Source organism: Eublepharis macularius, chromosome 18 (genome assembly GCF_028583425.1).
Source record: "Eublepharis macularius isolate TG4126 chromosome 18, MPM_Emac_v1.0, whole genome shotgun sequence".
Classification (NCBI taxonomy): Eukaryota; Metazoa; Chordata; class Lepidosauria; order Squamata; family Eublepharidae; genus Eublepharis; species Eublepharis macularius.
Window position 1 is genome coordinate 33,255,750 of NC_072807.1, and position 27,118 is coordinate 33,282,867.

Genomic DNA, 27,118 nt, shown 5'->3' on the forward strand with positions numbered 1-27,118 from the left:
CATTATTTATAGTTCGCCTTTCTCTGAGACTCAAGACAGATTACACAGAGTAAGTCAATACAATGACATCTAGGACATTCAGTAAATGAAACAATAGGGTAGAAATCAGCTGAGATTTGAAAATAGACAGAAATCTAATACAGAACTGAAACAATGTAGAAACAAACAGGGAATCTGACATATTCAACCGTGGAAGCAACCCAGGAGGAACATACTTAATAACAGAGAGTGCACAGTAATATAGTCGAAAGTCCCTGTCCTTTTCAAAGCATTGAACCATTTCCTTACAACGCAGCCCTATTACCTGTGTATGAAAGCCCTCCCAAATAATTTTGCACGGTTTGCGGAAAGCCAGGAGAGTGGGAATTTTCCTAACCTCTCCAGGCCAGGCCATCTGATGAGGGGCCACCACAGTTCAGCCAGATGTTGATTTCTCCGATTTGCAGGGTGGTACCTCCTCAACGAGGGGAAGGGGAGAAGAATGTTTTAGGAGGGAGTTCCAGCCCCTGCCTCATGCTAAATACAACATCTCAATGTGTGCAGTGTTTACCAGGATTAACACGCGGACTGATCTGGCCCCAAGGAGTTCACAACCTAAAATTTGGCACCACCCATTGTTGCTGGCTTGAAGGAGAGGGAAATCCTTGTTGCCTGTTTCTTCTAAAGAGGTGTAAAAATACAGCAGAGCTGGTGAAGCCAAGCGCTGCAGGTGCAGAAATTGAGAAAGGACTGTCACACAAGGTGGGGAGCCCAGCACAGACAACCATATCTACGTGCTTCCTAATGTGTAAATAGGCTCTGAGCTTCCAATGCTCACCTCCCCAGGTTCTAACTGTCCCCCTTCCACATTTGTAGGTTTAAAGCAATCTGTTAAATGTTGCGGCCACCGTTTTCAACCCCGGCAAAAATTGCTGGGGGCCTAAGGTTGCCAGCTCTGGGATGGGAAATTCCTGGAGCTTTGGGGCAGGGGGGGGCTGGAACCTGGGGAGGGTATGGACTTCGGTGGCGTATAATGCCATAGAGTCCACCCAGGGGAACTGATTTCTGCAGTCTGGAGGTGAGTTGCCATTCCGGGAGATCTCCAGGCCCCAGCTGGAGACGGGCAGCCTTTCACGCTTGAAAGGGCTCCTCTATGTTTAAGCCTTTTTTAGTGTCAAGGTTGCATTTAAGGGGCAGGGGGGGTTAGTAAGCATTCCAACCCTAAATGAAATGAAAAGCCCCCTTGCTTTCACGTGTCACTCCTGGGCGGGGGGTGGGGTCTCGTGTGAACCGGCTCTTGCATTTCCCCTGGGCTGCCGCTTGGGGGGGAAGGAGAGCCGCGTCCTGGGCGGCTTCCCCGCCTCCTGCAGCCGAGCCAAGCAGGAAGCGCCGCCCGGCCTCCCCTCGCCCTGTCCTCCCGGCCCGCCGGGGCGCTGCATGGGGCGGCCGCGGGATGGCAGGGGCCGGCTGGGCCCCCCCGCACCTGGAGGACTTTATCCTGACCGAGCGCCTGGGCAGCGGCACCTACGCCACCGTCTTCAAAGCCTACAGGAAAGTAAGAGCAGGGGCGGATCCGGGCCCGGGCATAGGCAATGGGGGGAGAGCGTTGCTGCAAAGGAGGGGGGTTGCATACAGCTCGGTGGAGCCTCCACGGCCAGGGGCAGTGTACCTCTGAATGCCAGTGGGAAGGAGCAAACGGGAGGGTGGCTCTTGGGGGCAGCGGGAGAAGCGTTCAGTCTTGGGTCGATGGGTCCTCCCGGGCTGCAGTTGCATGCTGCTGGGGACTGGGCTATATCGGGTTGCCAACTCTGGCTTGGGAAATTCCTGGAGATCTGGGAAGGGACCTCAGCTGGGGTGTCATGCCATAGAGGCCACCCTGTGCCGTTTCCTCCAGGGGAGGTGATTGTGCAATTTTGGGAGAAAGCCCGTCCCTTCCTGGAGGATGGCAACCGTGCCTCTCAGGGGGTTAACAGCTGTGGTGGGCAGCCGGATTTCTCCCCACCTGGGCAAGCCAACCCATTGGCAAATGGACAGTGTGATCTCTGTGCGAGGGCAGCTGCTAGGCTCCCTTTCTGTTTGGCTTTCTCGGTTTCTGCCAGCTGCTAGAGACACCTGCCTGTCCCCTGTTGGAAACAGGGTGCTATTTAGTACATTTTTATCCCGCCCTTCCGGCTCCCTGAGCATATTCTCCGGGCACTGCCATTTTTATCCTTTAGATGCCAGGCTAAGCCAGTCCTGTTTGCCTGAGATTTTAACAGCAACCTACCTTTTATCCCGCCCTTCCTCCAGGGAGCTGTGTGCACGGCTGTCCCTCCCCCATTTTACCCTCCCAACCACCCTGTGAGGTATGCCAGGCTGTGAGAGAGCGACTGACCTCCAGGTCACCAATGACTGTCATGAGAAGTGAGGATTTGAACTCAGATCTCCCTCATTTTTAAAAACTTTGTCTATACCCCACCTTTTCCCTCAATGGGAACCCAAAGTGACTTTCAGCGTTCTCTTCTTCTCCATTTTATTCTCACAACAACCCTGTAAGGTAGGTTAGGCCAAGAGGATATGACTAGCTCACTGAGTTTCCATGGCAAAGTGGGAATTTGAACCTGGATCTCCGAGGTGCTAGTCTGGTGCTCTAACCACTATTCATTGCTCCAGAGAGCAAGAGGCGTTTCTTCCCTTCTTAAGTATTGTCTACATTGGATGGTAGACCTCCAACGAAAAACAGGATTGCGGATAAAGGCAATGGCAAACCACCTCTGTTAGTGGTTGTTGTGGATTTTCTGGGCTATATAGCCATGGTCTTGACATTGTAGTTCCTGACGTTTCGCCAGCAGCTGTGGCTGGCATCTTCAGAGGTGTAGCACCAAAAGACAGAGATCTCTCAGTGTCACAGTGTGGAAAAGATGTTGGCAGGTCATTTGTATCTACTCAGGAGGGTTGGGGTTGGGCTGAGTCATCCTGTAAGAGTTTCCCAGGGTGTGGAATGCTAATGGAGGGAGGCTCTGTTAGAGTCTTGCCGTGCAAACCCCACTAGGGGTCGCCATAAGTCAACTATGACTTGAGGGCTGGATTACATTTTGGAATGACACCTTAAGACGTCCCAAGTATGCAGTTCAGCATCAGTGGTCCATGTAATTTGTAGGGGGAAAATTCTCAGGATGAAGTTTGAATGGCAACAGTTTGAGATATAATTAGGAGCAGGATACTTGGCAGGTTTGTGAGTGCAGGTGAGCTGGCGGGGTAAAAATTAACACCTTGCTTTTCTTAACATCTTGCTTTTCACCTTGCTTTTCTTCTTGTTAATTTGTTTTATTATTTGTATATTGATTTTAGTCTTTGTTTTTATCGATTTTAACTGTTCACCGCCCAGAGCCCCTGGGGATGGGTGGTATATAAATTGAATAAATAAAATAAATAAATAAAAACATAAAACTACAGCAGCATGTGAAATATGAAATGACCTTGACAAGAACTCCGTGTGTACATACAGACCCATTATTTAACAGCAGCCTATCTGAACTTGTTTTGTATGTGAGTGCATCTGTAAGAATTTGTTCCAGGAGAAAAGGTGAAGCGGTTGGCAGGGGATTAATGCAAAGCCAGGGAAAGACAGGCAGGATAGGTGGAATGACGTACGATCTAGAGTGTGTTTAGAAGGTTGTACAACATGGAGAATCAGTTTCTGGGGGGGAAAGAGGAGGAAGATTGTGAGATACAGGTGTGCAGAAGGTGCATTCAAGCTTTGGCAAGCATCGTGACAACCAGGTGAGTCTCGGTGGGGTAGTCCTCACAGGTCCCAGCAGGAGGTAGACTGCCCTTGCCTGTATCTCCTCCATCCGGGTGCCAAGTCAGCGACTGGGTCTTTGGCAAGAGGTGGCAGCCTCTGTGGTGTGGAAAACGGATCTGTCTAGATATCTTGGGTCTTGGTCTGCCAGTGTCTTCTGGAAAGTGCCAGATTAAGAGAATTCTTTTTGCCTCGGTAGAAGAATGCCCGGGAAGTGGTGGCCATCAAGTGCGTCAGCAAGAAGACTCTCAACAAGGCGTCCGTGGAAAACCTCTTGACGGAAATCGAGATTCTGAAGACCATTCGCCACCCGCACATCGTGGAGCTGAAAGACTTCCAGGTGGGGAATGATTGGCGGGAGGGTCATTTGAGCCAGACGGGTTTGGTACCTTGAAACGTTGCAACCTTGTAGGGAACTGCTTGACTGTAACCGATTGAACATTGTCAGCATCCTGAGGGAGTCCGGAGAATTGAACATGGCTTCCAAGTCAGCGGGGTCCTTGATTTCGAGCGTGTGTACAGAGCTAGGTGTTTGGCCTGTTAAATACCGTACAATATTTTCAACTGCCAAAATGCATCGGTGAGGTCGACCAAACGCTTTATTGCACCGGCCAAAGTTCGTTGCACCAACCAAAGAGCCAGTGTGGGATAGCAGTTAGTATCGGACTTGGATCTAGGAGGCCGAGGTTCAAATCCCCATTCTTTCATGGAAGCTCACTGGGTAACCTTGGGCCTAGCACACTCTCTCAGCCTAACCTACCTTACAAGGTTGTTGTGAGGATAAAATTCAGGAGAGGAGAATGATGCATTTTACACTGGCTGAAGGTGTGATATTAGTTAGTGGTACTTGAGAGAAAGAGAGAGAGAGATCCTATTTCTAGCTTCAGGTGGGTAGCCGTGTTGGTCTGTAATAGAAGAGCAAAATTTGGGTCCAGTAGCCAGGGCCGGTGTCAGGGCTTCAGAGGTGAGATACCTACTTGTGCCCCTTGCTCCATGCGCGCACGCGTAAGCGTGTGCACACTCCAGCCCTGCGCGATGACGTCACTTGTGACATCATTGTGCAGGAGCGTCCCCCTCATCTGAGGCGGGCGACAGCAGTGAAGGGACAGGGAGGTGGCCTGCTTCCCCACTCGCTGCCGCGCCACTCACTGGGAGCTGAGCCGAGGCAGGCAGCAGTGGCTAAGGGGCAGAGAAGCAAGCGGGGACATGGCCCGTTTCTGGATCGGGGGGGTCATCGGGGGCCGGCACGGCGTCTCCTTCAGAGTTCAGCGCTCGAGGCGGCTGCCGGCACCACCTCCATGGACGTGCCGGGCTTGCCAGTAGCACCTTAAAGACCAACTAGATCTCCAGGGTAGGAGCTTTAGAAACTTCGACTCTCTGATGCTGTCTCTGGCCACTCTGCCTGCCTTGCAGTGGGACAAAGAGCACATCTTCCTGATCATGGAGTTTTGTGCCGGAGGAGACTTGTCTCGCTTCATCCACGCCCGGAGGATACTCCCCGAGAAGGTGGCTCGCATCTTCCTGCAGCAGCTGGGTAAGCAAGCGTGGTGCAATGGTTAGAGTGTCTGGCTAGGACCTGGGAGACCCGTTTTCGAATCCCCGCTCCGCCCTGGAAGCTCATGGTTGGGGGATGTTGGACCAGTTTGCTCTCTCTTGGCCTGGCCCCCCTTACAGGCTGGTGGTTGTGAGGATAAAATGGAGGAGAGTGTTGTAAGCCGCTTTGGATCAGTGTTGGGGAGAAAAGAGGGGGTATAAGTATCTACATATATAAGCAGGGGATAGAGATAGTGGCTCAGTAGCAGAGTAGCAATCTCCAGGGGGGAAGAAATTTTTTTCTGGCAAGAACCACTGGACAGAACTGGGCATATATAAGGAGCAGGCCTTGTACCACCCAATACAGAGTAAAACTTTGGTTCAGGCCTCATATCCTGTGTGTCTCTAGCTCGGCCTGTTGGCTGGGAAAGTACAGCCTCTGTTATTTAGCTGTACCTGGTCTGCTTTCTTCTCCCGAGAGAGTGGCCCTGGGAAGGCCAGCGCTTGGTGCTGATCTCAGCTCTTGCCGTACTCCCTAAACTTCCACAGGGCTGTGATATCCAACTAAGAAACGAGCCCTGACTGGTTCCTTGAGTGGGCTGAGGCCCCCTCCAGATTTCAAGAAGCCTCTCTGTTTCTAGGCAGTTTACCATGCCGTGCCAGTCTTGACCAGTCTTGCTATCTTGCAGCCATTGCCAACCACCTGCAATGTGAGAACAGAACTCCTGGGCTGTGTGCCCCCAGGATGCCTAGAGTGAGCTGGCATGAATGGTAAGACTAACCAGCTGCGGAAGCAACTCAGGGAATGCTTAGTCAGTCAGCCAGCTGGTAGTATTTTAGCCAGTTAGAACATATTTCGATTAGCAAGCCGTTGTTTGTTTTTGGCCGTGCCTAAATGCTTTTCTAAGAGCGGTTTCTGCCTTGCACGCGCTCCTATGGTCTTTCTGTAATAAATTTCAATATATATTTTACCAGCCTGTGTCCAGCATTGCTTGCTAAGGAGGTACACACACTCAAAAGAACCCAGGAAGCCAGAGTGCTTCAAAATAAACAACCAGAGGCTCCTAGGGAACCTGAGTGGCCAGGAGAGCCGTCGGGGACCGGGGATAAGAGTCTCTGAGTCGATACAGCATGATTGTTTAAAGTTTATTTTATTTACAGTGAGTAGCCACCTCGGTCTGCAGTAGAAGAACAAGATTAGAGTCCAGTTGCACCTTAGGGACCAGCTAGATTTTCTGACAAAGAGAGCTCTGACTCTCGAAAGCTCGTATCCTTGAAATCTAGTTGGTCTCTAAGGTGCAACTGGAATCAAATCTTGCTATTTTACTTACGTTATTTATACTCCCCCTTTCTCACTGAGACTCAGGGCAGATTATGCAGTGTAAGTGTATACTATCAGCGACTGGAGCAATCAATTAACAATACAATAGGGCAGTCGATGGGTCGATTATCTGAGTCTTGCGACCGGGAAGCAAACAAACAGAATTAATTTGGAAATCTGAGACCATAATGCCTTTGCCGTTGGATTGATTGCAATGGAAAATGTTGGAAGGGCCCACACAGAACTGATGTAGGAAAAGGCCAGAGCTGAGAGTCTCTCTACACGAGACATCTTACAGGAAGGGAGACACACTGTTAGCCGGGAAGCGTAGTTTAAAAAGACAGAGACAGAGATCGCTCCTCAGAGGGTTTGTTAATTACATCTTCATCTCTGGCAAGGCTCTGTCAATTTCACCTCCTCTTCCAAGAGGCAAAGATGAAATTAATAAACCCTCTGAGGAGTGAAATTGACAGAGTAATTTATTATTACAGCACTTGGCCAGTACGTTAACCATAAAATTTAAGTGCACATTTTACAACCATTTGAAACATGAAGCATATAAGTATATACAATTTAAAAACATAATTTCCTAATATCTATCAAAATTTGTAAAAACCAGGAAGTCAGCATAGTTCTAAGCAAGCAACTGAAATGGAGGCCTAGGCTCTAATGGGCTTTAACGACCAGAGCACAAAATTTCGCTATCTGGTGTAATACAGTAAAATCGGAGTTTGACAGCAGTTTCTCTAATTTTTTCTTATCCGAATGTTCAGAGATACCATCCAGAAAGGGAATAATAAATCTCATACGTGCTTCCTTATAGAAAGGGCATCTCAGGAAAACATGTTCCTGGGTTTCGACCTCCCCAAGTATGCAAGGACATAGTCTCTCATTCCAAGGAATCTTGTTAAATCTGCCATCCAGAACAGCAGAGGGTAAGGCAGAACATCTGGCCAAAGTAAGCGCTCTCCTGAGATTATTTACCTCCAGAATGGATAAATAAGAAGCAGGTGCAGAAATATATCTGTTACTAGGAGGAGCTATAAAAGCAGGAGTGCCTTGTAAGTCGGATTGTCGTTCAATATCATCTATCCTTTGCCTAACCATTTGCCTTGCTTGATCGCTTCCTGAAATTGACAGATTCTCCGGCTCTGTCTTTTAAAAATATGCTTCCAGCTAACATTGCGTCTCCCTACACTTGACTGTCCTCAAGTAAGATATCTTGTGTAGACAGACTCTGAGTGGCTCATGCTTTACCTGAAAATCTAGAAGGATTTAAGGCAGGAAAGCTGTAGAAGACTCCTGCTGAGGTTTTGGTTAAAAAGGTCGCTGTGGGGGAGCAATGCCATGTGATCCCTGCCCTCAGCACCATTCCTCTTTCCCCAACCAGCTTGTGCCTTGAAATTCCTTCACGACAAGAACATCTCTCATTTGGATCTCAAACCTCAGAATATCCTACTCAGCTCCCTGTACAAGCCTCACCTCAAACTGGCAGGTCAGTAAGATTTGGCGGCAGCGGCCGGGGTGGTGGTGGGGCTGGACAGAAGACTTAACATCTGCGTTGGTATTCTTTCACAGTTGCCCCACAGCCAGTTCTCTCTCTTCCTTCTTCTCAGCCTTGCACGGCACGCAGTATTTAGAAACAAACCTACTGGCCTTGTTCAGACATGACCCCAAACTGTCATTTATTTCAATCATTGTTTGTTTATGAAAATCAAAAAGAGTCCAGTAGCACCTTTAAGACTAACCAACTTTATTGTAGCATAAGCTTTCGAGAATCACAGCTCTCTTCGTCATGCATCTGACGAAGAGAACTGTGATTCTCGAAAGCTTATGCTACAATAAAGGTTGCTGGACTCTTTTTGATTTTGCTACTACAGACTAACACGGCTAACTCCTCTGGATCTGTGTTTGTTTATAGGATTCAGCTCATAGAAGATTCGTTGAATTCTAGTCTTCTCTAAAAAGTGTTAGTTTGACGCTTCCCCCAGTGGAGACCCGGCTGGTGTCCTGGAATTCCCTGCAGTGAGGGTTGCTCCAGGGAAGAAGTCAGGGTTAAACTAGGATAGCTGTGTTCATGCACCGCACAAAAGCATGGATTAAAGGTGGTAAATAAACCATTTTCTAACTGTGGTTTCATGCCCTTATTTGGTGGACCCTGAATATACACAATGCATCGAGACAACCTTTCCAAATCCTAGTTGGCTGAATTATGCTGTGGTTTCATAGGGGGTCTGAACCAAGCCAATAAAACAAAACAAAAACGCAGGTAAAAATGATAAAAGCAGCCCTAAAACTACCTTTATGAACTGACTTGTAACATGTTTCTTGGGCTTGGGGGCGGGGTCTGTTTTTCCTGCCAGATTTTGGATTTGCACAACACATGTCCCCGTGGGATGAGAAACACGTGCTCAGGGGTTCGCCGCTTTACATGGCTCCAGAGATGGTTTGCAGCCGGCAGTACGATGCCCGTGTGGACCTGTGGTCTGTGGGGGTGATTCTCTATGGTAAGTTGGACGAGATTTTCAGATGAGGGAAGAGGTGACTTCTAGAACCAGGGCTCATTTTGAGGGGGAACGCACAGGAATGCAGTTCCGGCAGTTCCCCAAAGAGGTCATGTATCAGGTGGCCCCGCCCACCTGACTCTCGGCCATTTTGTGTCTGTTTCTGCCTGGATTGGGGCCGAAATGGCCCGGATCGGGCCTCTGACGGATGGTGGATCACTCTCCCACTCAGCAGCAGCCTGATCCTGACCATTTTGGACCTCTTCTCAGCCATTTTCAGCCCCTTTTTGCCATTTCGGGCCCAATTTTGGCCCTGAATGGCCAGGATTGGGTCCAAAACAGCCAGAATAGGTGATGTCAGGAGGTGTGACATATGCAAATCAATTATGCCAATGATACACTTCCAGTGATGGCAAGGGGTGTGGCATATGCTAATGAGTTATGCTAATGAGTTCCTCCAGCTCTTTTTCTAGGAAATGACCCCTGTCTAGAACTCTATGCTCCAAAGGCAATTGAGGCAGAAAGGTTTTTTTTCTCCAAAATGGCCTTTTTTCCTTTTGAGGATAGAGAAGTTCATTTGACATTTTGGGGCATTGACTGGGACACCCAGCTCTCCTATATGGCAGAGATCAGAATTAAAATGCCGCGGCCCTGTTATACTAGCAAACCCTTTCCCCATGGTGACTGTTGCTAAACATTAGGGTGGTGAGAATTCAACACGGAGGTACTGGTTGTTACAGCTTGTGTAAGGTGCCTTCCCATCTTCTAAGAGCACAGTATTGTGTAGTGGTTAAGGTGTCAGACTAGGATCTGGGAGACCCAGTTGGACTCGCCACTCTGCCATGAAAACTCACTGGGTGATCTTGAGCCAGCCAGTCATTCTCAGCCTAACCTACCTTACAGGGTTGTTGTGAAGATAAAACAGAGGAGAATGATAAATGCTGCTTTGGGGAGAAAGGCAGGGTAGAAATTAAGCAAATAAATAAATAAATAAATAAATAAATAAATAAGAGTCTTAACGTGGAGCTTTCTCTCCCAACCAAGAGGCCCTGTTTGGGAGACCCCCGTTTGCTTCCAAGTCGTTCGCTGAGCTGGAGGACAAGATCCGCAGCAATCAGCCGATCGAGGTAACCTTAAAGCGGCCGGGATGCTGGCCGAGGCTTCATTTTGACACTGGAGTTGATGGTTGCGGGAGCTGCCACCTAGTTTGGGCCTGTAGCTCAGCCCCCTGTCCCCGTCCTCTCATTGCCAGCTCCCCAGCCGCCCGCGGCTCTCTTCGGAGTGCCGGGACCTTCTGCAGCGCCTCCTGAAGAGGGACCCCCAGGAGCGCATCTCCTTCAAGGAGTTCTTCTCTCACCCCTTCGTCGACATGGAGCACATGCCTAGTGCCGAAAGTCTGGACAAAGCAGTGAGTGGTGATGTTACTGGAGGAAAGGTTACCCCGTTGACCTCTCCTAGTGCGTAAATTGTCTTTCTGATGGTGTCTGTCTACCTGTGGAGGGTTTGGTGGGTTGGGTACCCTTCTGTTCAAAGAGCAGACGGAAGCAAATCAAAGGACATGTTCTACTTCAGGAGTTAGGTAGAAGCAGGGTTTTTTTTCAGCAGGAACGCGGGGGAACGGAGTTCTGGAACCTCTTGAAAATGGTCATATGGCTGGTGGCCCCGCCCCCTGATCTCCAGACAGAGGGGAGTTTAGATTGCCCTCCGCGTGAGGGCAATCTCAACTCCCCTCTGTCTGGAGATCAGGGGGTGGGGCCACCAGCCATGTGACCATTTTCTCCGAGGGCAACCCACTGAGTTCCGCCACCTCTTTCCCCAGAAAAAAAGCCCTGGGTAGAAGTAACACCGTCCCCATCTCCCAGTGCTGGCCTTGCTTTGGCCTGCGCCCTCTCCAGCCTTCTCTTCCCTTCACAGACCTCACTTGTAACAGAAGCCGTGAAGAAGGACCAAGATGGGGATTTTTCAGCCGCCCTCTCACTCTATTCCAAGGCCCTGGAGTACTTTGTCCCTGCCCTGCGCTGTGAGTAGCCATGCCACCATTTTCTCTTTCCAACTGCTCTTCTCCTACAGAGTAAGTAGAAAAACCCGTGGAAGCTCTAGAGCGGATCAAATGGCAGCAGTTTGCCCTCTAGAAGCACTTCTGTGGTATAGGTGAGTCATGGGTGACTCCACTTTCTCTTTCTAGAGTCATTTTGGTTGTGGTTTGTTCTACTCTTATTGAAGCAATGGTGGAAATTTTCAAGATTTCAAAGCCGTGTTTTGGCTGTGGCTCCAACAGCTAATGGCCATTGAAAATCAATGTCAAAACTAACCTGTAAATGTGCAGACTGCTTTCAAAAGACCCATCTGAGAACAGGCCTTCAACATTCGTGGACGCATGTACTCTCTCCCCTCACCATGGCATTTGATATCTAAGCTAGTATTACTATTAAGAGACTTTATCAAAAATATACAGTTTAAATAGTGATGTAGAGAATGGATATATTAGTGGATTTGATAGAGTATATATAAGAGAATTTGAATATGCTTAGAGTAAGAGATATAATACATATATGATTTAGAAGAATTTAATGGAAAATAAGTAATAAGATAGGTTAAGGGTTGGAAAGCTGTTGGAAGTCTATAAGGAGGGGGGAGGGAAAGGGTGGGGGTTGAAATAAATTAGGTATGATGGGGAATGTATGTAATAACTATGTTCTCACCAATAAAAAAAATTTTTTAAAAAAAAAACCATGGCGTTTGATATCTTCATGGCATGCAACAAACTGTATCTCGTTGCAATGTTTGAATCAGGGCAAATGTCAAACTGTGGTTTGGTTTTTTGCCTATAAAGCAGGATTCCAAATCGCCATTTAATCTTGCTTTCAGAGGCAAGAGAATAAGCTACAGTTTGTCATTTTGTCTGGTCTGGGCATCACAGCTACAGAGAAGGCCCCCGTTTAAATTTTGCTTGAACCGACAGGTCTCTTATTTCTTTGTGCCATCTTCTGTTTCCTTGTGCCCATTTTTTCCCATTAAACTTACACAGTCTGTAAGATTGCGTTCTTGTAAGTAGCATAAAAATGGAGTCAAAGAAACAAACAGATTGGAAGCACCAGCAACAAAAATGAGCAGCACCGAAAGGCTCACGTTGAAAACTCCCCCAAAGAAACTAATTAGCATATTCATACATTCTGGCTGTAAAAAATCAAAACCAGTTAACTGAGCTAAGAAATGAAAAAGCCTTCCTACCTGCAGTGGACGGGCCTACGATGATTTTAGACCTGTTATAATGTTTTTATATCTGTTCATTTTTAAAAAATTTTTATTGGATGGATACATATATAATTACAAAAATTCATCGTTAATTTCTACATTATAAAATATCTTAATTAACATCAATAAACTACCCTACATTTACCCACCCCCTCCCTGACCCCTTTATTCTGATTGACTTCCAGCAGCTTTTGACATCCCCCTAGTCCTAATATCGTTCTCCCTTCTAATTCTTAACATATAACTCATTATACTTTCTATTAACTCTATTTAATAATTCTTACCCAATTGTCCATCTATAAGTAAAGACATTTACTATTCTTAACAACTCAAATATTTTCAAAAGACCACAACTTCCCCCTTAAATCCCAATTCTTCTCTAAGTAGTTTTTAAATTTCTCCCAGACCCCCCAAAAGTCCTTTGGTTGTTCCTCCTTCAAACATCTCGTCAGCTTGTCCATTTCCACCATCGCAAGAACTTTCTGAATCCAGTCTTCCATTTTAGGTGTCTCTTCTTTCTTCCAATACTGTGCATAAATTATTCTGGCTGCTGTTACCATATAAAATATCATTATTCTATCTTTACAATCATACTTCTCTAAATTCAAACATAGCAATAACATTTCTGGATTTTGATTGATCTTTTTCTGTAAAATCTCTACATTATCTCTACAATTTTTGCCCAATAAGCCTTAGCTTTATCACAAGTCCACCACATATGATAAAATGAACCCTCATGTTGTTTACATGTCCAGCACTTATCTGACATTTGATTATTACTAAACGCTAACTTTTTTGGAGTTAAATACCATCTATACATCATTTTATATATATTTTCTCTCACTCCAGTGCATGCAGATATTTTTACTGTACTCTTCCAGAGATATTCCCACACCTCCATCGTAATTTCCCTGTTACAATTTGTTGCCCATTTGATCATTTGAAGGAATAAATAAATCTCTCTCTTGTTTCTCTCAGATGAAGTTGATGCTCGCAGGAAGGAGGCCATCAGAGCCAAGGTCAGTCTATATTTACTGGGAGGGGTGGGATTGGCATGAGCAAGAAAGTGTTTGGAGCTGGGAATTCTGGAAAGGGCACAATCCCTTTGGCAGGTACAGGCAAGATGGAACTGGCAGACGTGCACAAAGCATGAAACGTGCTTCTTTGCCACTTTGGTGAACATCTCAATACTCCAAATGGTTCAGTTTGAACATCATATTCATTCATTCATTCCCCGTCTTTATCGCACTCTGCTAACTGCGGTTGGTCTGTCAAGTTGGCTTATTAATCACTTTACAGATTAACCCCTTACTGATGTCAGTTAATTTTCTTAGTACTTCAGACTGCTTCTTCCTGGAATATTTGTTTATCCGACTCAATTACATTTTTGTTTCTCTGAACCCCCCGAGAGCAAGGCTAGAATATCTAACCTCTCTCATCATCCATTATATGGAATTTCCTAATTTGATCCAGTCCTTTACCCAGAGGATCACACCTGATTTACACCAAGCCTCTCTCAGCGCCCAACTCCTCCCTTTCCCCCCTAAGGTAAAGGTAGTCCCCTGTGCAAGCACCGAGTCATTACTGACCCATGGGGGGTGGGGTGTCACATCACGACATGTTCTTGGCAGACTTTTTGTTACGGGGTGGTTTGCCATTGCCTTCCCCAGTCATCTACACTTTACCCCCAGGAAACTGGGTACTCATTTTACTGACCTCAGAAGGATGGCTGAGTCAACCTTGAGCTGGCTAACTGAACCCGGCTTCCGCCAGGATCGAACTCAGGTCATGAGCAGAGCTTTGGCTGCAGTACTGCCGCTTACCACTCTGCGCCACAGGACTCCTTCCCTTTTCCCCCTAGCCTTTTGAAATTTTCCTTAATGCATGGAAATGATTTCCTCTTTGTAGCATCTGAAGAAGTGAGTCCTGTTACACAAAAGCTCAGGCTGCTGTTAGTCTTTAAGGTGCCACTGGACTCCTGTTTTATTTTGCTACAACAGGCTATCAAGGCTACCCCTCTGGAATTATTAACCACTGTCAGACTTAGCTCTGATGTGGTGTGCTACATAAATGCAGACATTCTAGCTGGTTCATTGGGACTGCCCTTCCCAGACCCAGAACAAAGGTGGCTGTGAGCTGAATCCTCATTTCACAAACTAACTGCGGTTTAAAATAAACCATGGTTTTGCATGACGTCTAAACTGGCCATGTTAGGTATTGGTGACTTTCTCTTTGGGTCAATGGCTGTGGCCCTAACAAATCATGCCTGTTGCACCTGCCATGTTCAAAATTGAGCAGTGAAACCTAGTTTGAAATCCTGCTCCGTTTATGCCCGTCTCCAAATGCAAGGAAGCACCCTACTATATCAAACCAAAAGTCCGCCTGGTCCAGCATCCCTATTTCTTACAATGGCCAGCCCAAATGCTTCTGGAAAGCACATAAGCTGTGCATGAAGGCAAGTGCCCAGCCTCCCTCCCTGCCACCCGAAACTGGTATTCTGAGGTATACTGCCTTTGCTCATGGAAGCTTTGTTTGACTATCATGGATAATAGCCCCAGTTCAGCTCTCTGCTCCATAAATTTTCCTAATCCTTTAAAAAAAAATTGCCACATCTTGTGGCAATGAGTTCCATTAGCTAATAACTTGCCATGCAAATAGATGCTTTCTTTTGCCTGTCCTACAAATAGTTGGTGAATTGTGGGTGACCTAGTGTCCTGGCAGCGATTCTGAGCTTTCGTTTTGCCTTGTTTCCCGTGGCTTAGGTGAGCCAATACATCTCGCGAGCGGAGCAACTGAAAGTCATGGTCACGTCCAATAACAAAACTCTCCTGCAACAGGGCCGCCCTGCAAGGGACATCCTGAAAGGTAAACTCCAAGGGGGGGAGCTTAGTTGCAGCCCAAACCACCTAGCTGTCCGCAGTCCTTCAAAGGCTAACGTTGGTCAAAAACTCCCTAGAGGAGTAGCCTTGTTAAATCTGTTGCAGGAAAACAAAAACGAAGTCCAGCGGCAGCTGAAAACCGAACAGTGTTTAGGACAGCATAAGCTTCCATGTGTCACTTCCTCAGATGCTAAAAACTCCCTGCAAGTAGTGGAGCAAGCAAAAGGGGAGAGGTATAGACTTTCTTCCTGCTGTGCTAGTTTAATGATTGGCATGGGATTTTTTTTTTATATAAAGAGACATTCGCAGCTAGAATCCACCCACCTGCATTCTGGACTGGGAAGGGGCCTGTGGCTTTGCATGCAGAAGGTAAAAGGATCAGGGACTAAGTGATGAGAAGGATGGGGAGAGAGCTGCCACCCATCAGAGTAGACAGTACTGACCTTGATAGACCAAGGATCCAACTTGATAGAAGGCAGCTTCATTTAGGAAGAGGCTGTGGCACAGCGGTAGAGCATCTGCCTTGTGTCCAGAAGTTCCCAAGTCTGATCTGCAGTTTGGTAGTTCCCAGATTTTTTTTCCCATGGAGAAACCCTATAATTAATTTTTCGAAGAAACCCCTATCTATGATGACATCAACAGGTGAGAAAAAGTTGATGGTGGAGAATTGTGAGCCACTTTGGGTCCCTGTCGGGGAAAAAAGTGGGTTGCAAATATCTGTATCAATCTGTCAATCAGTTCTGTTTTGCAGCAACTTTAGGGAAGGGCGAAAGCAGATTTCTCTACCATGAGCTGGAGGCAAGCAGAGGAGGTTAAAGGCTGGCCTATGCATCCTCCAAGATTATTTGCTGTTATAGTTGACTCAAGCCATAGGGTTTATTGCTCTGTAAGCTTTCACTGGTTAAAGACTGCATCATCATATAAATGAAATTATCCTCCTCTGGCAGACACATGGATGCTGAGGACTAAGCAGTAAACCGTCCAAAGACTACAAGAGAAGCAGTCTGATTTATTCGTTTGTTTTTGCAAACGTCCGTCATGTACCAATACTTCCGGACAGCAATAATTGACAGTAATGTTGCCTTCTGGCCACCAGGGGGTGCAGATCCACGGCAATTATCTCCGGAGGTCCAAACCCGATTGAGGATTTTATTTATTTTTTTGTTTACATTATTTATAGTCTGCCTTTCTCACTCAGGCTCAAGGCAGATTACACAGTGTGTAATCTGTACAGCCAGTACAGTCAATTTCAAAGACATTTCAATACGCATGTAATAGGGTATATACATGCAAATTTGCAAAGATTTAAGGCTAGGAGAAATCCAAGACAGGGCGGAAGAAACGCTGAAACAGAACAAAAGCAATTCTAAGCCTGACATATTAAACAACATAGGAACTACTCAGTAGGATCATACTTCTAACAATAGTAGTAGAGTCTATGATTGTCATACTTACAGAAATGGTAAAATATTTGTGTGTCTGTGTCATATTTACTGTGATAGCAGCCCCCGCCACCCACATCTGTATGTTCCTTTCCCAAACAAGCACTGGTTTTTCTTTCCCCTGCCTGGCTGAGTTGGGGTCCAAGAAGCATCCTATTTCCCATGACTCGCACAAAAGTTGCGTGTTTACGATTGCATGCTGTCGCAATCTCTGCCAGGTTGCACAACCCTAGAAGATTCTGCTACTGTCGTTCCCACAGTTGCTCTTGCATTTGTTGCCAAAGAAAAATAGAATTGGCATGTCCTCAGTTTAATGATGGTGCTATCGGGTCCCCCGGTGTGGATTGGAGCACTGGAACGACAGACATCGGTGCTGAACTCTGCCTCGAATAAGACACGTGGATCTTATCCGTGTGTCTTTCTCTTTCTTCCTTAGAGAAAATGAGTTGTGAATCCTTTGCTTGCTGGCTCATGCTTATTTTCATTTCGTTCCAGAAATGTCAAAGAATAAGCCTCGTCTTTATGCGGCGTTGGAAGTGGCGGATGCTGCTGTGGCGAAGGTGAGCCACGGGGGGCGGGAACGGCAATCACAGGCATGTGTCCAACCATCCATGCACGTCCTCGAGTGGGATTTTCCTGCTTCCCCCTTCCTGCTGCAGCGCTCAGGAATTTCATTCCCAGGGGGTCAGTGGCCCCTGTGGAACAGCACAGGGGACAAAGAAAGGGTCTCCACTGGGGGACAGCAATTGACACAAATCGCCATGTGTTTTCCACAAATGGAATGCCGTTTTTGCATCCAGACACTTTCAGGTATAATCATAACTGGTTCCCGAGCGTCTGAAGTTGGGGAAAGGCCTCCTGGCTCCGAAGTCCTGACGGAAACTTCGGCACCTTTTTTTGTTTTGTTTCCCAAGTCTGGCAATGCTTGAATTTCCACACTGGAGCCAGGAATTTGTGCTGGGTGGGGGCAGGGATGTAAGGACTTTCTGTCCCTGCCTGCTGCTTCTGGGAAGGAGCTATTTCTAATCTCATCCCATCTGGTCCTTTCCTCCACGTGCATCTTGCTTGGTCGCATTCTGTGCAACTCCATCGCTGGAAGAAGCACTTCTGTTCTTGGCTGTGCCGGAACTTTTCTCTGTCTGTGTTCTAGGAGGAGGAAGGCGGCGATGATGGGGAGACGCTCGACTTGTATCAGCAGAGCCTGGGGGAACTCTTGCTCATGTTAGCAGGTAAGGGGCAACGTGCCCAGGGAGACCAGGCAGGGCTGGCTGGAGGATCTTCCTGAACGGGCTGGTCAATGGATACTGTGGACAGATCGCGGCAGCCGGACATCTCCCTCTTGGCTTCTTTGTGAGTTTCCTGTCTGGTGGCTGTGAAAAGATAAACTGTTGGGCTTGCTGCGCTTTTTGGTTTGGTGTGCCAAAATTAGTGTTGCCAACCTCCAGGTCAGCGCCGGAGTTGTGCCGGAATTTACAGCTGATTTCCAGAGATGAGTTCCCCTGGAGGAAATAGATCCAGAGGAGTTACCCGTGTTAGTCTGTAGTTGCAAAATAGTAAACAGTCCTTTAAGACTAACTCACTTTATTGTAGCATAAGCTTTCGAGAACCACAGCTCTCTTCGTCAGATGAAGAGAGCTGTGGTTCTCGAAAGCTTATGCTACAATGAAGTGGGTTAGTCTTAAAGGTGCTACTGGACTCTTTGCTATCCTGGAGGAGATGGCAGCTTTGGAGGGTGTAGTCTATGGTATCACACTCCTGCTGAGCTACCTCCCCCCCCGGCCCGGTTGAAGGAATTGCCCAACCCAGAGTTGGCAACCTTACACGCCATATTAATTCCTTCTGTCTAATGCTTTTGTTTTTTGTCTCCAGCTGAGCCCACAGGGAGAAGACGGGAGTTGCTGCATGCAGAGGTATGGGCCCGATTTGTCTCTGGAACTGAGCCTGGGGGCTGGCTGGAAATGTGTCAGCTTACAAAATGGCAATATTCTTAGTTTAAATGTGATTGACAGTTGAACGGGCTTGAAAACCAAAAACCAATATCGCTCTTTTTAAATAAGAGCTGTTGAAATCATTAGCCACCCTTCTCCCCGTTCCTGAAACCTATGTTTTGTCTTTTTGCCTTATAGGCTTGGTAATCTTTCCCACCCTACCTTCCAGACTGTTTTCTCCTGAACAGATGCAAATGACGGCTCTTTTTGTATTTGCAGATTCAGACTCTGATGGGACGAGCCGAATACCTAAAAGAGCAGATAAAGGTACGGAAGAACAGACTTGAGGAGGGCATGTGGCACTCGGGCACTGCATCGTGCGGCCTTCAAATTAAGGCAAAGGGTGGCTGGCTTGTGGAACTCAATGCCACAAGATGTGGAGCCGGCAGATGGCTTGGGTGGCTATAAAACAGGGTTGGGCCAATTTATGGAGGATCAGTCTATGGCTGGCTGTAGGCAATGATAGCTCAATTGGATCTCCTGGGGTTAGAAAGAATGCCTCTGATTGTCTAATTCTGAGGTGCTGTCAGCAGAGGAGGGCTGTGGCCTGTGGCTGTGGTCTGTGCGGACTTCCCTGTGGTATCTGACTATCCCCTGTTGGAAACAAGCTACTGGATTGGATGGACTATTGTTCTGGTCCCAGCATGGCTGCTCATGTGTTCTTATGTATGTGCCTGGATATTGTCTGAGATAATGGGGAAAGGGGCATCGGTTTAGGGCCTGACGAAGGAGAGGGGACAGGTATATTTCACTGAGGCCCAAAGGGACTGGTGGGGCTGGTTCTGAGCTACAGGCCTCTTAGCATGATGTGATCGGTTTTTGTCATCTCAGAAGTAAAACAGGGAGAGGTGTCTCTTGTGGCTCGTGAATGGGATTGTTATAACAGATTATCACTCTCCTCCTAGTCGGACCTGGAGGGTCCTGCCTCACAGGGTTGGTTTTTGATGGTTCAGATTTTCCTGAGAATCTTTATTTTTCTTGATGGGGGAGTTGGAATAAAGATGCTCCCAAGTCCCCTTCAATCTTGTCTCATAAGGTGGCAGCTTCATCAACTGTTTTTAAGTTTTTTTGTCCCTCGGGAAGCATCTTAATTCTGTGGGAACTTGTTGGTAGGACTGCTCTAATCCTATCCGTTGGTTTCAGTTCTTCGAAAACAGTCACTTTGCTTCCCTCGACCCGTCGATTTAAGGCTGTATCTAAACGACATCCTAATTGTGAATACGTTTCTCCCGGCTTTCTCTTTCTCACAGAAAGCCTTTCTACTTCGTTTGTCAGACCAAAATGAATCGTGACCGTCTCTTTAAATCTGATAATCTGAGATTTCTTCATTCCTCATTTTGATGCAGATTTCACTAAGACCTCCACGTATTTGTGGGCGCAAATTAAGCATTCTAGCGTCATCAGGAATCTGCAGATCTTTACATGTTCTCTCAGAACTAAACAGAAAAGGATGCTTGGGCTCTGGTTTAGCTGGGATGGGGAAATAATTAGATAATGGCAAAAAAACTGAGATATTACAGAGTGGTAGGTGAGCCCCTCAAGTTCCCTGTAGGATGGAGGACAGGAGCATTCAGCCAAGGGTCCAAAGGTGATCAAGCAATGACCTGTCCCTCTTTCTCTCCCAGATGAAGGAGTCTCAATGGGAAGCCGAGGACAAGGAGGGCCTGTCGGACTCCGTGCGGACCTGTGAGTGCAAAGCTCGGCGTGAGCAATTTTCTGTCCCGTTGGCCTTTTGCACAAATGTGTAGGATACAGACAGGTGGATCTCAGACTTGCCAGGAAACTTCTGGGAGGGCCTTTGGTGGCTGGGAGCTAGCTGAGCCGAGCCCTGGCGGCGTCCGCTGTGCCTCAGGGCCTGCTGAGCTCAGACCAGGAGAGTATCAGTGGGAGAGGGTGTTGAGTAAACCCCTTGTGGTCATCGCTCCTTGCTGGGTCTGAGCTGGGGGGTCCTGACGGGAATTGCTCCTTGGCCATTTGAACAGTCCGGTCCACCCCCAGGTTGCTCAAGCTTCTTCCTAGGAGTGTTTTCTTGAACCCGTTCTGAATATTCCTCCTCGTCCTTCTCAGTCAGAGGACTGTCAACATTACCTAATGCTTTTCGCCATCCTCTTACCTCCCTGGGTGAGGGCTCTTAAGATCCGCTGCTGCCGCTGCTAAAGGGAGAGAACAGGCGAGCGAGTGGCAGGTGCCAGTCTGAGCAGTAGCAGCGGCTCACTTGCCTGGGCGAGCAAATGAAGAAAAAAAAAAGCAAGGCTGGCTGCAGCTGCCATTCGGGTGCCCACGACTTCAGATGGCTGCACTTGGGCATCTTCTTGCTCGAGGGCTCCCCCGAACCTGGAACCAGCCCTGATGCTGCCAATGCCGACATGCTCTTCTTGTCGGAAGGAAATTAGGTCAGCCGCAGCTGTTGTGTGCATGTGCAAATAATATTCATGCTAAGCCTCTCTGAGTGTCAGCTCCGTTTGGGCAAGCACGAGTCCCTGGTAAAGAGAGAACAAAGGAATCCCCCCTTGGAATAGCAGTGCTTCTTTGGGGGGTGGGGAAGGGTGGCCAACAGCAACACAGCTCTATGGAAGGGAGAAACCCCTGTTGTAGTAGGGGTAATGAGGGACGTGTGGGGTATTCAGGGTGACACAGCCCGCCCCCTTCTGAAAGCGGGGTTGATGGTGTGGGGAGAGGTGGTGAACATCTTGTTGTCGGAGGGGCAAGAGGCCTTTGTTGTGTGTTGCGTACAGCTTGAGAGATTCCCCAGGCAGCTCCTTTTTGCCTTTGGCTGGTTAATTGCAATAATCTGCCATGTGGGCCCTCCTTTGCGGCCCTGGGAAGCAGAGGGGGGTGGGTGGGAAGGAGCAAGAATCCACTAGGCGAACCAGCTGCTTCTGCTCGAATGGTAAGAAAGGGCTGAGAGACGTCCGTACGCTTGACAGATCACAGGGAGAAACCTTGCTGGGATTTATGTGGGACCGTGGAGGCAAGCAGGTGTCCGAAAGGGCCAAAATAGCACAGTAGCCCCATTAAGACTAACCAACTTTATGGTAGCGTAAACTTTCATGAACCACAGCTCTCTTCGTCAGCTGCATCTGACGAAGAGAGCTGTGGTTCTCGAAAGCTTACGCTACAATTAAGTTGGTTGGTCTTAAAGGGGCTACTGGACTCTTTGCTATTTTGCAACTACAGACTAACATGGCTAACTCCTCCGAAAGGGCCAAGAAATGCATCCCTTTGACATAACTTGTTCTGACTTGATGTCGTCCTGGAAGTGGTTGGGGGAGGGGGAGCGCTCACATAGAAAGGGTGTTTGTAGCATGATTCCGGCACCAAAATCCCACTGTCTGTACTTCTGTTATTGACAGCACTTTTCTAGTCGGGGTCTGCCAGTGCGGCCAGAACCTGGCGTTCATGGTTTCCCCATTTTATTCTCATGACCACCCCATGGTTTTGCTGAGTGTGTGGCTGCCCCATGGTCACCCAGTGTGGGGATTTGCACCCGGGTCTCCCTTCAACCGACACTTCTCCGCACTGGTTGTCCCTCAACCACACCACATGCCAATTCCCCACCACCACAGAGGGTTCGAGTCAATACAAGCAACTCGGAAAAGCACTCTGCTCTGCCAGACCACAAAGATGCTGAAATTATCCCAGGTGTTTGCTTCAGCTTAGATTTATGATGGGAGGAAAAGAGGCTAGAGGCTACCAAACAGGGCACAGTCGCGGGGGGGGAGGGTTTCCAAGCAGGTTGTTAATTCTCCGTTTGGCATAAATCTCTCCCTAGAGGAACGGAGAGCTCATTTTTATGGTACTGGTTATTATTTTAATCCTTCATCTTCCCTCGCAGTGAGCTCTTCAGCCCAGAAGAGTCAAATGAGGTGGCTGCAGAATTGCAACAGGCCTTGGGCCCGGCACCACGGAGCAGGGCTGTTTCCTGCACTCTGCAACATAAAACTTGTCCTGTGTATAACAGGGCTTGATTGCCAAGTAGCTCCGTGCCCATGACCTCTCGTGCTGAGTTGGAGTTCTGCTGGGTTACCTTTGTTCCTTTCCCTGAATGGTGCTCAAAATCCTTTTTCCTTTTTGACCTCGCTTAACACTTTTTCCCTCCACTGGCTGCGAACCTGCCTTTTCCTGTTTGATACTGGGTCACTGGTACATTTAGCTTGACATTGCTCTACCTAGCAGTGGCTGTTCAGAATCCCTACCACAAACACACCTTTCCCAGCAATGCTAATTCCGATTCTTTTAAACTGGGGGCACCAGGAACCGAACCTGGGACCTTCTGTGTGCAAAGCAAGTGCTCTGCCCCAGAGTCCCAGCCTATCTTTGTAGCTTTGTAGTTGCCTTTTGCGGAATGATTGCCCTGTAGTTACAGGGGTCTGGCATGTGACGGATGGCTGCCACAAAGTCACCCCAAAGCCAATACATTTTTGTTCTCCCTCCTCGGCAAGACCTGCATCGCAGCCGGGTGGGGCTGCTGAAGAATTCTTTTAAAGGAACATTTCAAGGACAAAACTTGACTTTGGTGTTCTTTTTCTGCCGCTCCAACATTCTGCATCTTCTACAGTTGTAAGTGCTTAAAATTATAAGACAACTTAAGAGTGTCAGTGATAGAGCGCAGTACACACCTATGGGATCCAGAATGTTGCAATGGATAAGAATGTTGGATTGCAGCCTGGGAGATCCGAGTTCAGATCCACGCTGTGCTGCGAAGCTTGGGCCAGGCAGTCTCTTCCTATCCTACCTCACAGGGCGGTTCGGAGGATAAGATACCAGTCTAGAATCTGGGAGACCCAGGTTCAAATACCTGTTATTCCATTGGGTCGAGCCTACCTCACAGGGCTGTTGTGAGGATCAAATGGGGAACGAAACCATGTATACCACCCTAGACTCCTTGGAGGACAGGTCTAAATTAGGTGTCTCAACCTGGTGACCAGTATCTGCCATCTAGGGATAATAATAGTCACCTATCTTACAGGGATTGCTCAGCCTAACCCACCTCATAGGGTTATTGTGTGGATAAAATGGAGTAGAGGGTGAATCGCATTCAGAGATGATGAACTAGGAGGAAAGATCAGATTAAAAATGTGTTGGATGAATAGAAAAACCCTTGAATATTTCTGAATAAGATTTCTCTTGACCGTATGGCTGGCATCACACCTTGTGTCTGCATGTGGTGTTTAAAATTTAGATGCTGAAATTTTTGGAGGGGGAGGGTGAGGGAAGTTGTCCATAATGAACACTTTGAACCTATCCAGGGATGTTTTTGACTCTTTAGAATGTCCACTTTGCCATTTATAAAGCAAGATTCTTATATGTGAATTTGTTTTGATGCATGTCAAAAATCGCTTTAAGAAAAATTCTTCTCTGTTGCAGCCTGTACTTTACAGTAACCTACATGCCTGGCTTATGCTCTGTGGATTCAATACTTCAGCTGGTGAGCAACAGACAATCTTCCTACCCAGACACCAATATGCAGCAAGGAGCAGTGGGCATTTGTACGGAATTGTGTTTAGTTTGTCTCACCGAGTGCACTTAACGACACACACCAGGTTGTAAAAAGTGTGTTTGCTTGTATGCAAAGAAGCATTATTTATTGATGTACCCTGTTGTTGTAAAATTAATGTTTGTTGTGCAATTGCTGAGCAAAAAACATGAAGCTTTTAAACACCTGGACTTGGTTCCAACCTCGTGCGAAATGGTGGTTTAATTAAACGGACTACGGTTAGTGTGGTTGTCTGAATGCAGGTCACTCTGCTGACTGGGATTGGTTAGGGACTACCAAGCCAGGTTCTGAAGTCAGTGTGGTAATCCGAGTCTTAACTGTGGTTTCTTCTGGTCTATGAACACAGCCATCCCGGCTTAATTCCAACATATTTCCCCACACCACCCTCTCTGGCTTTAGGGCAAAGGCCATGAAAACTAGCGTTTGTCGAGGCAAGCCAGGATGACCTTCGGCGAGCTGAATCCTGGTTTCATAAACTAGCCATAGATCCAGAGGAGTTAGCCGTGTTAGTCTGTAGCAGCAAAATCAAAAAGAGTCCAGTAGTACCTTTAAGACTAACCAATTTTATTGTAGCATAAGCTTTCGAGAATCAAGTTCTCTTCGTCAGATGCCTGATCAGTGAGAACTTGATTCTCGAAAGCTTATGCTACAATAAAATAAACTAGCCATAGTTCACATAAACTAACTTCAGACATCATGCAAAACCAGTTTCATTAGATGGAACTATACTTCTTGTGAGTTAAACACTCATCTAATTACACTCAGGGTACAATAAGCCAGGATTTTATGTATTAACCAGATTGCCTCTTGACTGTGGTTTTGTGTGATTTATGAATGGGGACAATTCTGGTGTGTTTCCTGGCACTGTCCTTAATACAATTTAGGCTGGCATAACATAACATAAGAAGACATAATGTGAGAAGAGCCCTGCTCTATCAGACCAGCAGTCCATCTAGTCCAGCATTTGGTCATGCACAGTAGCCAACCCGTTACAATGGAGGGCCAATAACAGAGCAGTCTCTTGCTATGAAAACCCCACGGGGGGGGGGGGGAGGTCACCATAAGTCAGCTATGACTTGTGGGCGCTCTCCACCACCACCAGAACTCTTCATCAGATTTTGGGTAGCACGGAAGCCTGCTTTTTTTGGTCAGCCCTAATAAAAAGGTGTTTCAGCTAAAGTGCTTGAATTTGTGTGTATGTGTGTGTTATCCACATGGCTGCTTACATTTTATCAGTGTGTTTTCACACCAGCAAGATTTTAGCGGCTCCGGTGCTGAGGCCAAAAGCCATTGTGATGAGATGCTGAAAACATGAATGGCCATATCTGCATGGTGATGGTTTTAAAGCTAGTTTCCACTTTGGGCCTGGCTGAGGAATGCTCCAAATCCATATTTCCACACAGGAGCTCCTGAAGACAGATGGAAAGAGTGTGTCATGCTCCCTATCGCTATCCCAAAGGCCGAAAGCATCATAGCACACAACAAATACATATTTTCACTTAACTCGAGCGCTTTCCTCTGTATTGAATGCAGTCACGAGTGCAGTACAACACTTGCAGCTGGTTGTTACTGCTTTGCAGAGTGCGCTTTGGGCACGAACTGGACAAGCCGTTTGCCACGCGCTCTCGGCTGCGCCTCGCACGTCAGTGCCCTGCCCCCACGGAGCGCATATCAGAGTTGGGAAGAAGTTCCCAGGACCATCTGCCTCGTCTCTGCCCTAGCCGCTTGCAAGATGTTATTAATAGCTCCCCTATGCCGCTGTATAATCTTTTCCAAGACCCTGCACATCTCCCAGACCCTGTGGCTGCAGTTGGTCTTGATTTGTGTCTTAAGATTGGGGAGGGGACTTCCAGGTGCCTGGCTTCCTATGGCCAGCTATGCCTCGGCCATAGAATTCGTCTGGTCTTTCTTGAGCAAGGGTGTGCTACCAGAGCTATCTGTTCTGCTCCATTCTGTTTGGGGCCAGGGAAAAGACTGTGATATGCAGGAAAAAAGCGGGAAAGTCTGTACGGCCAAAGGGGATGCACGCCGGTGAGGAACGTGCTACCATGTAACCACCAGCTCTTCTGGCCTCTGTTGCTTTTTGGTGTAGTGGTTAAGAGCGCAGGACTCTAATCTGGAGAGCCGGGTTTGATTCCCCACTCCTCCGCTTGAAGCCAGCTGGGTGACCTTGGGCTAGTCCTAGTTTTCTGGAGCTCTCTCAGCCCCACCCACCTCACAGGGTGTTTGTTGTGGGGATAATAATATACTTTGTAAACCACTCTGAGTGGGCATTAAGTTGTCCTGAAGGGTGGTATATAAATCGAGTGTTATAATTATTTTGAGTCTGTGCAGTTCCTCTCTCTCACACAGAGAGAGAGAGAGAGAGCAGTAAATTGTTACTGCTCAGTCCACCCATCCACCTCTAGGGTTGAAATTGGCTGTCAAAGAATAATCCTTAGGGCCTTGACCTTCTAGAGTCTCTCTACACAAGACATCTTGCACGAGAATGCTCCAGTATGGAGAGATGCCGTGTTAGCCAGGAAGTGTAGTTTAAAAAGAGAGAGCAGAAGGCAAGGCTCTGTCAATTTCACCTCTCCACAGAGCTGTGCAAGAACCTTCTGGAAGGGGAGGTGAAATTGACACAGCCTTCCCAAAGTGATCTTTGCCAGCTCTGTACAGAGGTGAAATTGACAGAGCCTTTGGCTCTGTCCTTAAACTATGCTTCCTGGCTAGCATTGCGCCTCCCTCTTCTTGAGTGTTCTCATGTAGAGACTTCTGGTCAACAGTTGGAAGTGAGAATGTGCGTTCCCTGGTAGTTTTACAGGAACTGTTGAAAGGCAGGCTGTCTTGTGCAGGCTTCAGGATAAATTGTTCATCATACAACTTTTCTCTCTCTTCTTTCCCCCTTTCTTCTTCCAACGAGCTTCCGGGTCCTTTTCTTGCCTCTCTCTCCATTG

General features: G+C 47.4%; 1 protein-coding gene across 1 annotated transcript; it reads left to right on the forward strand.

Moving 5' to 3' along the window:
• Positions 1-1,355: 1,355 nt before the first annotated feature.
• Positions 1,356-25,367, forward strand: ULK3 (unc-51 like kinase 3). The gene is made up of 16 exons (XM_055003008.1): positions 1,356-1,534; positions 3,960-4,100; positions 5,174-5,294; positions 8,005-8,109; positions 8,978-9,121; positions 10,163-10,245; positions 10,371-10,526; positions 11,033-11,138; positions 13,352-13,392; positions 15,136-15,238; positions 17,190-17,254; positions 17,845-17,923; positions 18,564-18,604; positions 18,902-18,949; positions 20,308-20,368; positions 24,050-25,367. Exons 1-16 carry the CDS (start codon positions 1,433-1,435, stop codon positions 24,064-24,066), a joined length of 1,413 nt encoding a protein of 470 aa, XP_054858983.1. The 5' UTR covers positions 1,356-1,432; the 3' UTR covers positions 24,067-25,367.
• Positions 25,368-27,118: the final 1,751 nt, after the last annotated feature.

Excerpts from the sequence above, each read along its gene's own strand:
- ULK3 (XM_055003008.1), top strand. The coding sequence starts at position 1,433 with ATGGCAGGGGCCGGCTGGGCCCCCCCGCACCTGGAGGACTTTATCCTG. Across the intron at positions 10,246-10,370 it reads GCAGCAATCAGCCGATCGAG|CTCCCCAGCCGCCCGCGGCT; the intron begins GTAACCTTAAAG and ends TCTCATTGCCAG. Across the intron at positions 11,139-13,351 it reads CTTTGTCCCTGCCCTGCGCT|ATGAAGTTGATGCTCGCAGG; the intron begins GTGAGTAGCCAT and ends TGTTTCTCTCAG.